The following is a 12,103-nucleotide window of genomic DNA, read 5'->3' on the forward strand; positions in this document are numbered from 1 at the left end:
AGTGTGGCCCTAATCCTCTTCCGTAAAGATCAGTTCGGTTCGGACGGGTTCACCTTGAGATACCTCCTGCTACAGCATGTAATGTTGCAACAGCGCCCTCTCCTGCTCTGGACTAAAAATGACATGTCTGCTTTTGTCAGCGTCAGGCAGCCCAGTCAGACAGTCGCTGGTTCGCCTCTAGTATTTGCCAGCGAGCCAGTCAGCCAGCAACAACCAGCCGCCTGAATGTAGATCCGCATGGGCTGCTACTACCGCTCCATCTCCCTAAAAGACCCGGCGGAACCATAAGATACGGATCCCAGGATGGTGTTAGTGCATGTAGGATATCTGGTTCTTCCCGTGTTCGGCTCAGTAAGAAACAGAGGTACGGTATTAGTATTCACATCGATTCAAAACATGTGCCCTGTTTATCTTAATATTCACTGCAGCTGTTGGCTAGCCGTCGCGTTAGCTCTCGTTAGCTTAAAACGCTCCAGATTTCCTTGACAGCGACCGCAAAACCTTGTTTCTACTTTAATTATTTTAAGTCGTTGAAGGTAAGCGAAGCTTACATTTTAATGTTAATTTTTCCGAGATTATTTATTGGGTTGAAAAAGGAAACGTTTAAAAGCAATGCCCTTGCTACCGATAAGCTAACAGTCTCGTTGGGCCAGACTATATCCTGGAACGGAAACGTTTGCCACAAAGGCTTCCACACGCTTCAAGAGCGCGGCCAAGTGTTAAAACCAGCTGCTTTGCAATTCCCTTATCTTTTTTTTCATTCGCTTTTATCAAATCTGTATGGCTATCACGGTAAATTTTGCCGTGTGTATTCGCAGCGTTAAAATACCGCAAAATAGACGTAGCCTCTCCAGCCAGTCAGCTTATCTGAGGCTGGATGATGTCATTTGAAGATCATTCGCTCCTGTCGGCGTGAACAGATTTTCCGGCTAATTGTTACCAGTGTTAATTAGTTAGCGTGCAAATCAATGCGTGTGAGAGAGCATAGATCTATCTTATCTATCCGATCACTGAGTTTTTCATTTTGCTAATTGGCAAATCCAGCAGCTGCTTGTCTGAAGCTGCAGAGCTGCAAATATAACCCCGATCTGCGCTCATAGTTAGGTGATGCATTTATAAAAGCTACAGTGTAACATTAATTTTACAACAGTGGCATCAGTGATTTTCATTGTGCTTTTATTTCTGTTCTTATTTCCCTGTTTCATAGTATGGAGGCTGGCTCTACATTCTGCATTTATCAGATCTTTGTCGTCCCCCCCATTGTGTAGCTAATGATCATCTGCTGCTGTGTGGTGTGGCGTGGCCTCTGCCTGTTCTCTGCATTTAGCTGTATTGTGAATCCCTTCTTCATTTCCTCTTTCCATCAGAAGACGGCATTGGTATTAAAAGCACCCTTTCCCAAAGATTTATTCAGCCATAGACTGTTTCATGTTAAGCAAACTAAAAATCTCTGGCTAACACCTAGAACAGAGCACCTTGTTTTGTCTTTTTTTCTGTCAAAATTGCTGTAGCACTGAGTAAACTTTTTTTTTTTTTAGCTCCTTTCTAGATATCAGTTGAATGTCATTGTGTACCTCCCATCCAATCTTGTTAGACAACATGCTGTAAATTCCTGTAAAGTGGATACATTTTGCATGATCTCAAGTGCTGCACTTACATCATTGAACACCAGAATTTGGCTCATCCTCCTTCTCTTCACTCAAGGTGCAGTGTACATGATCAAAACAACCTCCGATTGACAACAAAGCAAATATGTAAATTGGAACCACGTGCATGCATTTTTTTCCCTGAAGGTACACTGCACCTGCACACAACAACCTACCATAAGTGTCTCCATTTTATGTGTAATCTTTTTGTTCCCTTTTCCAAAATTTCAAGCTTCGAATCACACTGAATAATCAGGGCCCCCCTTTTTTTTCCGGGCGTCTGAAATTTCTCAAACATAAAGCTGGAAAACCTTCTCACTGGTGGTTCATCACTTTCTGATTTATCCCCACTAACATAAAACCAAAATGCTATCCATTTCACAGGGATGCCTATTTTTTCCTGCACTGCTAAAGAGATCCTCTTATTAGTAATAACGTCTTTTATTGTTTGGTTGTGGTCTCTCTTTACCTTTTGTTCTGGTAATAGTACTTTCAGTGCATGGTCACATTTTATGATTCATAATTATTTTTGTTTATTTTGTTTCCTACATTGACTAGTGGAAATCCAATGTAATCTTTCTGTAGTAAAGATGTACCCTTGCTGTACTGAAATCATATGCTGTAGCCAACACGTCTGCTCATTGGATGCTGCTTTTGTTCTTTTTTTTAACCCTATATGGAGCATGGTGGGCCTTGCCTTCAATCTATGTTGTTTAGTTTTGTTGCATGGTTTTATACTATTATTAAGAACAAACAAGTAAAAAAAAAACGACACCAATTTCACATATACTAATATTTTTCAATAAAGAATATAGTGTTTATCCTAACCTTCAGTGTGCTTCTTGCTGATTTCCATTTATTCTCCCCCATCCCCCTTTGCCTTGTCCCTACCTGCCCCCCCTCCCCTCCCCGCCACCCAATCCCCTCCACTCCCCCTCCTCAACCACCCCCTCTCCTGCTATGACAAAGATAGACGATTTCCACGCTTCCTCCATCACAGGGCCTGAATGAGTCTATCTGCTGTCATTCATGGTGATCGTTTTCACTGAGCCTGCTTGAAAACGCAGTTTGCTGTTTGCAGTCCAGACTCAACCCGCGGCAGCAAGTTCAACCTCTTGTCTGCCTCGCTGTACTTACAAACTATCAAGCTGAAACTAAAATATGTGTATATTTAGAACACGGTTACATTTTGCACTTGAACTGCATTTTTGTTAAACAGGCTACCAGTTTTTCTGATTGCTCTTCAAAAACTTCTCTTTTTACCTCTGATATAAAAAATGGAGGTATATAAAGCTGTTAACATTTTGCTCTGTTATGGCCAAACAAGCTTACTTCAGATTAAATTATAGCTTTATTTTTGCAAACTGAATCAAAATTGGCCTTCTCTAGGCAGAGAATTAAAACCTTGTGCCTCAGTGTAAGCTAGCCTGCAGTTTTTTTTCCCTCTTGGTTTTCCAGACAGCAGTCTGTTCCCTGCATCTGCCAAATAGCTGTGGTGGGAGAGCTAGAAAAAGGCATTCAAAGTATTTCCTCTTAACTCCTCAATGGAAGAACAATATAGTCACAGTGGATGATTGGAAAAGCTAATGAACACTTTTGGTTTGGAAAATCCCTATAGATTTAACTGTTTTTAGCAGTTAAAATACATAGAATCATATTATTGACATGATGTTTACATCAAGGCTGTCTTCAACAACCCAAGTAATCCACATATACAAAATAAATTAATCAGTAATGGCTCAGGAATAGTGTCTGTTCTTGCACAAATAGTGCCTTAGGTGAGCCCCACCTGTTTCTGATCATAACCAATCAAAATGCAGGAAACTTGTATCTTAAATACTTCTGAACGAAGCCTATAAAATATTTGTGTATCCATAGCAATAGAAAACTGAAGTCACTTCTGTCAGTAATTAAATCCTGTTGCCCTTCTTTCTAAGCCTGCCTTGAAACTTTCCTTAAATGCCATTGGAAAAAAAAATGAAATAGTAATAGACATGCCTATGTACGTTTTAAGAAAAGTTTGGATGATGAAATCACTCGTGTTACAGTTGACAGTTGAAAAATATGACAGTCATTTTCCAAACTAACATTTTTTTTCCAATCCTTGGTCTTTCGTAAGTTTTCTAAAAATATGGGGTGAGTGTCATTAAGAAATCTTGCTATAATATATTTGAATACTGCAGAAATTATATAATGGAAAATCGTTTCCACCTGTTATTGTGATGCATTTATTATTAATGTCAAATGTGAGCATGTAGTGCAGCATGACAATATTCAGAACATATTTATTGGCATACAAAACCTGAATTTATCACACTTGGAGTATGATAATGGACAATTTGAATAAGATGTAACAGTTTAATATAAACTAGTGAAGAGACTGGATAATTCTGGTGGAGTTATGTACAGAAATCAGTTGATTTTTTTTAATCTTTGCCATTTATCTAGTTTATAGAGTTATTACTAAGGAAATCCAGTCACATTTAATTTTTAGTTTCTAATCAATTCCTCATTATTGTAAAGTCTGTCAGTCTCATGTGCAAAACAAAACAAATTGGACAAATACTTAGACTTTTTAAATGCTCCGCCAGCTAACTCTAACAGATTTCCTTCATCAGTGGAGTCTTGTGCAGCAAGTGTATAGAGGTCATTAAGTGTTTTCCTTATACGTTTTGTGGGAAATAGCATTTCTGCTCATTCCAGGTCTTAAAAACTGCCAAGGGTTGTTAGCTTTTTAAATCTTCTAATAGCTTTTTTTGAAACAGTGACATGAGTATGATTTGAAAAAAAGATTTGATTATGATTGTCGGCTTTTTTTTTTTTGCAAAGGACCGATTTTCAGATTTCAGCTTTCTGTGCCTTTTTGCTCCTCAGTTTGTTCAGTTTTTATCCTCTGTCAGTCCAAGCTCTTATACAAAATTATTAAATTCAGTGACTAGTTTTTCTAGCCTAACAAAGAAATTTTGTTTTAAAAGGGACGGTGTGCAGCTGAAACATTTGTCACCATTTGATGCACTGCTCCAGATTATAGCATAAACTAAATTTGTATCTATACAATTTTTTTACAGGTTGCAGAACAGGTATATAAATAAAAAAAAGCGGTCAAAGACAATGGCATGCTGTCTTCTTGCACACAGAAAAAAAAAAGATTAATTAGCACACATTCAGGCTTGTAGTCAATAATTACAAATAAGAGCATTTGTTTTGTATTTAAAAATAATCTCAGAGGGTATATATTTGGAGGGAATATATTCTCTTTGTTGTTATCTTTCTACGTGTGGATTGTTTGGGTTGGTCCCAACAGATTGCATCAATATGATGTCAACAAAGTCGGTTAGAAATATATTTCTTGAGAAAAATACCTGATAATTACCTGAATTATGTTTGGAAATTTTCTCAAAAGTTCAGAGTGTGAGTAGCGCAGAAGTTGATGACAATTTTCCTAGAGCGAGACAATCAGGTTTTGAGTAGGCTAACCTGTTGTCAGGTGCAGAATATATGCAAACTGAAGTGCACTGAAGCCCTGACCAGGAACCGGTAGAGTCTGTCTCTTCCTCTCTCTTGAATCAGAAGACCAGGAGTCCATAACGAGAGCCTACGGTAGAGTTAAAGTAAGAAAAGTTTGCGATTTTCTGTGCAGGACCAAAAATGGGTTGTCATTTTCATGGTGCTTGTGGTAACCATCACTTTTCTGCCCACCCAGAAGTATTTTTCACCTAGGTAAGACATAGGGTTTCATTAACATGCTATATCACACACACACACAAATGCAAAAAAACTAATTTCACCCACAATTATTTCTACCTTGTGTTTTAGTTTCGATTCCTGACATGTTCTTCGTATCCTCCTCAGGATCCCATTTTAACCGGCAGCAGCAACAGCAGCAGCAGCACAGCCATGCTACCTCTTGCCGGCACTTCCAGTTAGGTCCTCAGGCTCCGCTGCCCATGGACTTCCCAATGCCCCATCCAGGGCAGCCGCAGTCAGGCATAAACCCCCACTTGGCCCCTCCTGGCCACCAGCACGGTCCTCCGCTCCACCCACCTCTGAACCCACTGCCCGCTCCTCAGTTCCAGGACATCCCCGGCCCTCCATTCCTACCTCAGGCATTACACCAGCAATACCTCCTCCAGCAGCAGATCCTCGAGGCTCAGCACCGACACATTCTGCCGCCCTCCAGGTATCTATAGAGACCTTTGGTATAAATAGAGTTCACGTGTTTTTTTTTTCTTCCCTAAGATGTTCTTATATTTTTGCTTGTTTATTTTAGTAGACGCACCCCAGAGAGAGTTCCACACCAGCCGCATAGACTGAGACCAGGCTATGAGTTTGGCCCACCACTCCATGTCCCTCCTCAGCCTGTGGTGCAGCAGCCTCGCTACCTGGCTGAGGGAACAGACTGGTGAGCAGCGCCTTTTGCATTTCCTTAAATGTTTCAAAGACAATCGTAAGAACTGCAGATTTATTTTTATAGCTTCCTCCACTTTCAGGGAAAATAATTGGAGGCCTCAGATAGGTAAAGTTTTCAATATCAAAGTGAGGAATTATAGGTTTCCTGATTTATGAAGATTAGATGCGTATTTTTTTTCTCGTCTCCTCCACTTTGAAGATTGATTACAAAATGTGTCCTTTAACGTATTAATACAGCTTGTAAACAGCTCTTATTATATTTAATCAATCAGTAGAAAATAGCTTTTCTTAGAACCTATAAAACACAGAGCTTTTAGCTGATTTTGATCTTTCATCAGGGATCTCAGCGTGGATGCTGGGCTGCCCCCTCACCAGTACCACATCCACCCGCTGCCGCAGCACTATCAGCACTACTTGACCTCCCCCAGGATGCACCACTTCCCCAGAAACAATGCCTCAACACAAGTGGTGAGAACCCCACCCCACCCACTCGGTCTCTGTGCAATAAATCACATCTGTCTCTATCAACCTCTTGCAGATTAATCATTTGTTTTCTGAGCTTCTCAAAACTCGGTAGCTGCTGTGGAGCTGATGCCAACTGCTTTTATCCGTCACTTTTTAGGTCGTCCATGAGATCAGAAATTACCCGTATCCCCAGTTGCACTTGCTTGCTCTGCAGAGTCTCAATCCATCCCGACACGCCTCTGCCGTCAGAGAGAGCTATGAGGTGTGTGCAGCTACTTCCTCACGCTCTCTTCTACATACATCTTGTTCTTCAATAATTAATCTGTTCTGTAGTTTGTAAAAGATTTTTTTTTTTTTCAATGGTTTTAATGCTTCAGATGCCTTTTATCTTTTTTTTTAAAATTTACAGCAGTTTTCTAGTGATCTTTGCCTGCTTTCATTACATAATTGCCTTTTTTTTTCATGTTTCTTCATAGGAGCTTTTGCAGCTGGAGGACAGACTGGGCAGCGTGAACCGCGGAGCCGTCCAAACAACCATTGAGAGATTCACTTTCCCCCACAAGTACAAAAAGGTAGGACTGGAGGCCCTTTACAATCTTTTTTGATGGTTCCGACAAAGCGCCGGGACCAAAAAAAAAGAGGAGGGAGCTGTGATGAAGGAAATAACAGAGAACGGCAATGGTGCCTGTCGGAAGGATCAAAGAGTGAAGCAGGAGGTGGAGAGAAAAGGTCACAACTCTTACAGTAGTTCAAAGGTCAACCCGATTTCTTTTGAAATTTAATGAGACGAAGCTGCAGCATTCATAATTTAAGGCGAAGTGTATGAGTCATTGGGCTGTCTGCAGATATGAGCGTGGAGTGAATTTAAAGAAACGTCTACACTCAGTCTGACCCAAATGCTGTGGGAAAAGTGTTAGAATATTCTGTGCTTTTTTTTCTTCTCCTCAGTGAGCTGTGATAAGGTGACTTTTTATTTATTTTTTTAAATCCAATCCTGGCTGACTCAGACACCCCTGTGGCATCAACACTGCGTCCTTTTAAAAATTAAAGTCTGTTTGCGTGTGCTCTCCTCTTCTCTGCAGAGAATACCGCAGGACCTGAAAATGTGTCTGGATGACGAGGAGCTGGACACGGATGAAAAGTGCACTATTTGTCTGTCGATGCTGGAAGACGGAGAGGATGTAAGGTAGGGGAAAACGCTGCTTCTGCAGCATCCATCCATCCAGTTTTGCATTTTTATAACATTTCTGTCATTGTAATATCTTTTATATCATAACTGTGCAATAAGTTGTGTAGGCGGGGGAAAAGGTGATTTACATTCATCAGACCTTATTTATATCCATGCTGGATACAGCTGTCACATGGTCTGAGCACTTTTTAAGCCCAAATTGGTTCTGCCACCCAACATCAAAGTATCAGGCATTAACAATCCCATCACAGGACTTCTTTTTCTTTTTTTTCTTTCATGGCATCATGTGTTGAAAATGCTGCACCCAGGCAACTTAAGTATTCCATAAAACCTAAGGATGTATGTTCAGTGGGAAGGTGACAGGCAGTTATTTTGCTTTATGAAAGACAAAAAGAGTGCAAATTCTTAAAAGCTGATAAAACTACAGGTTTGCCTGAATAAAAGTGTTTCAAAGGGGATAGAGTGAGGTGTTTATTTCCAACCTGACTCTAACCAATAAGTCTATCTATGAACATTTTTTAAATTGCCTCTACAGTGATGTCAGTTTTATCTATATTTTCAGCCAAAATGCATGGAAAATTCAACTTTTTTGTTGGCATATATAAAGTGTCCAAATGCAAATTAGTAGATACATTTTTTTTAAATGATGTGCATTTGGTCTTGCATTGAGCAGGTAAGCGAGACACATTGTTAATGGAATAAGACAATTTACATTTAAGATAGGAAAAAAATGTGCAAAATATCTAATAATCTTATTTTAAGGGTGAAAATACTAACTCCATTGGCAGATTGTCTTATTTAACTTCTCAAATCAAGGGTAAATACACTAATTTTAAGAAATTGTTACTTGTTTTTTCAGTGTATAGCTGAGAAAAGGCATGTCTGTTAAATCAGTGTGAATAAAATTGGCTTTAGCTAGAATTATTGTTTCATACAATATCGTGAGCAGTTATAGAGTATTTTATAATGTGGTTTGGGAGATGCGCCAAAATATATGTGGAGATTTGTTTCAATTGTACAACAGCAGTCCCATGCAAACATTTGCCCTGTTCTATTTAAGAGTAGAATAGGAACCTCATTTCTTCATTACAGGCTCTTGCAGTCCAGTTTCTTTGAAACAGTTGTCTCTAAAGGTAGATTTGAGACAACACATACAATGCTCGTATTAGATCATCTTGAAAAATTAAAGATCAGTGGATTTTTGTTACCTGTCTGAATGTTAAACTTAACAGCTTCACATTAGTAATTGAGTATATGATGAAGACAATGGATGACAAAGGATGAAGACAAGGGGTTTCAATAGAAGTGTTTTAAAAAAAGACAAAGACAAGGTTAAAGGTTCGATTCAATTAATAAATTGTATCTGACTGTAAAAGTATTATTTATTATAGGAGCAGAAAAACATTTATAGAGCAAATAGTTTTTATAAACAAAGACATTGTACTCACTGACATTATAATGCTAACTTTATTAGAGCTAGATTATGCCTAAAATAGACTGCTAGAGAGGAATAATAAGAAAAAGAAATCTGTTTAGGCTATGACCAAAGAGGAAGTGATGAAATCTTGCACAGCAAAGACAAACACAAATACAAGGGGAGAACCTGGAGTAGAACATTGCTCATTTCAACAGCAGCTATCAGATAACAATATTCAAGTTGTCCTCATGTTGCACACAAGTGCCTTAAAACAGCTGTCAACGAGGAATGTGAAATTTGCTTCATTTAAATTTTGTTGCTGGCCAATTAAAGACAAAATGAAAGTGCATCTATACACACTTTTGATAAAAACGCCTAATGTTTGCTTTATAAATATCACATTTAAGACATCAAGGCAAGAAACGGTTAACATTAGCATGTCTTTAGTCTAATATTCATCCCTTCCAATCATTGTTTTCCAATTAGAATGCTGTACTCCAGGATAGCTTCTCAAATTAGGCCTGAATTCTCCCAAAATCAGTCTTTTGGATGGCTCTTTGAAGGGAGGAGATCAACAAGATCTGACCTGCTGAAAGAGACCAAACCCCGATCGGCAACCTTTTTTTTGTTTTTGTTTTAAGTTTAAAGTTAATCCTACAATTCTTTCATTTGAGTTGGTTCGATCTACAGCAGCTGCCCATGCTTCCAGCATTAAAATGCAATATGCACAACTGCCGGCTGTACCACACCGCAAGTGGAAAAATGCGCCTTTTGTTCTTCTTCTCACTGCATAATCAGTTTTGACCTATATTTTTAACTTAATGCACTATGCTATGCATTATAAGATCAATATGAGGTGGATGTGACGTTTTTAATGTCTTTGCTCTTTTTTAGGAGATTACCCTGCATGCACCTTTTTCACCAGGCCTGCGTGGATCAGTGGCTGGCCACCAGCAGGAAATGCCCCATCTGCAGAGTGGACATCGAAACTCAGCTGAACCCTGATAGTTGATGGCTCCTGTTTACCCCTGCAGCTTTAGATGTGGTCTTGTTATTTCTCCATCGTCTCCCCTAGTCCCTGGGGAGGTCCCGCCAAACACCCCTCTTCCCTTCTGCATCACTCAAAGAGCCTGCCTTCTGAGACAGCCGTGACAGAGGGATCAACAAAGCACACTCAACCTACAACACAACAAAAGAAGAAAGACGGGCGGCTGACGCACAGACAGGTGGCTGGACTGAACTGAAGGTCAGTTCAAGGGACTTTGCTGGATGTGAGGGGTAGAAGAAGAGACGCGTATGGACGGATGTGCTGAGGCTTCACACGACTCTGGCAGATCGTGTACACCCACGTACATTTCTCCATACACCTGCCAAGAGAGAGGACGCTCTTGACTGCCAACGTCCTGAGCTCAGTGTGGTGTTTCAGGGCTTTTTCTCTGCCAGTGAATCCAAGCCCTCTCTGCCCTCTCCCTTCTAGGCCTGTGAAAAATCCTTTAAGCTGCACTCTGCCCAAGCCCTGACTCAGCACATCTGTATAGAACATCGTCAAATGATTAGCATGAGGTTGTTTGGTGTGAACCCTTGTAGCTGAACGCTTGTGGTGTAATGGAGTATAGTACTGAATAAGTATTTACAGAGTAACAGTGTTGTGTAGCAAGCAAAAAAGCCTTTTGGAGAAATATGTTTGTTGAAGATAATCCTACACAGAGGAAGAATATGGCTGTATTGCTATATGTATCGCTCTACTGAGTATTCAGCAACGGGAGAAAGAGCCAAGTAAAAAAAACAAAAAAAAAACAAAAAAAGGCCAAAAATCCCTCTTTCGTGTCTCACATGGTTTTGGATTTACAGTTAGTAGACGCCATCAGAGGTGATGCTAATCCCACTAACTGCAGGCATGGCTTTCAGTGATGTGCGTAGTGTCGTAGCGGGGCCTCGACCTAGAGCGGAGGCCTCGGATCTGCATGCTGTTTGGCAGGCTTGGGCTGTGTCGTTGATATTGTGGAGCAAGTAGAAACAGGAACTGTGTCTGTGCATGTGAACCATTTATTATGATCATTCATAGAGGAGGACAAGAATGCACTCAAGTAGCCCCACAGCCATCCCCTCACCCTGCTACTCATCCGGAGTAGACCATGCTTGCCTTTAGATGCTGAGCTCACGCCAGTGTGGCATTTCTCTCCTAATCACGTCGGTTAGGGTTCAAAGATCTGCGGGTGGATCTGGGTCTAATGGCAACTCCCCTCCATAGCCTCCCTCTTCACAAGGCATGGGCCGGTATGAGATTCTCATGGTATTAAAACAGACAGGAAAAAAATGCCACGGTTTCTTGGTGTAAGAAAAATAAAGCAGTACAAGATTGATTTTTCATTCAAGAACATAAATACAACTAATTCAACTGCTGCTAAGAGGCTTCCACATACTCCTATAGTATTGTCTTGAAATAATATGAAATTTAGCTATTTGCACTTTTCTAAATCAATGTCAGCTGTATATTTTATCATAATTTGAATCCTGGAGATGTCAGATGAAACTTAAAGTCTGGGTGTGCAGACCTTTTTTTAAAAGAGATTCAGATTGTACAAAAGGATAGCATAAATAACAGTAAGGGTGTATGATGCGATCAGCTCACGGTTACATTTTTAAAATGAAATTTAGCTCCCTTATTTACAGCTTATGATTGAACAAATAATAAACTGAATTTAAAATCAGTGTAAAAAGCTATTGGTATTACAATTTTTATCTATTGGTGTCGTATATATCAATTTCTCTTTTTTTTTTAGCTAAACCCTAAAATTCTGCCATTTAATTTAGTTAATCATTATAATGAAATGATCAATAATATTTTAGAGAAAAATAAGTACCCCAATAGAGTAAACTATCCCAAAACACAAATTTTGTTTTGAAGACAATGCTCCGAACTTTTTGTTTTCAAAAAGCTTAATCTTGAGGTGAAATCAGATCAGCTCAATGTGC

General features: G+C 39.7%; 1 protein-coding gene across 4 annotated transcripts; it reads left to right on the forward strand.

Moving 5' to 3' along the window:
• Nucleotides 1-111: 111 nt before the first annotated feature.
• On the forward strand, nt 112-11,436 carry rnf165b (ring finger protein 165b). Of its 4 annotated transcripts, none has more exons than XM_038308059.1 (9): nt 113-364; nt 5,287-5,366; nt 5,499-5,826; nt 5,917-6,048; nt 6,395-6,524; nt 6,679-6,783; nt 6,998-7,093; nt 7,604-7,707; nt 10,022-11,436. In XM_038308059.1, exons 3-9 carry the CDS (start codon nt 5,594-5,596, stop codon nt 10,137-10,139), a joined length of 918 nt encoding a protein of 305 aa, XP_038163987.1. In that variant the 5' UTR covers nt 113-364; nt 5,287-5,366; nt 5,499-5,593; the 3' UTR covers nt 10,140-11,436. The 4 variants fall into 4 exon arrangements, with proteins under 4 accessions (XP_038163986.1, XP_038163987.1, XP_038163984.1 ...); XM_038308060.1 differs by lacking the exon at nt 113-364 and adding an exon at nt 4,518-5,257 and having other exon boundaries at nt 5,350-5,366; XM_038308058.1 differs by lacking the exon at nt 5,287-5,366 and having other exon boundaries at nt 112-364; nt 5,920-6,048.
• Nucleotides 11,437-12,103: the final 667 nt, after the last annotated feature.

The sequence above is a fragment of the Cyprinodon tularosa genome, unplaced genomic scaffold (genome assembly GCF_016077235.1).
Source record: "Cyprinodon tularosa strain WSP-4 unplaced genomic scaffold, ASM1607723v1 ctg63, whole genome shotgun sequence".
Taxonomy (NCBI): domain Eukaryota; kingdom Metazoa; phylum Chordata; class Actinopteri; order Cyprinodontiformes; family Cyprinodontidae; genus Cyprinodon; species Cyprinodon tularosa.

Bases quoted from the DNA above. Each gene is read 5' to 3' on its own strand.
- rnf165b (XM_038308056.1), top strand. From the start codon at position 304: ATGGTGTTAGTGCATGTAGGATATCTGGTTCTTCCCGTGTTCGGCTCA. The intron at 5,827-5,916 runs GTATCTATAGAG...TGTTTATTTTAG, and splicing joins CACATTCTGCCGCCCTCCAG to TAGACGCACCCCAGAGAGAG. The intron at 7,094-7,603 runs GTAGGACTGGAG...TCTTCTCTGCAG, and splicing joins TCCCCCACAAGTACAAAAAG to AGAATACCGCAGGACCTGAA.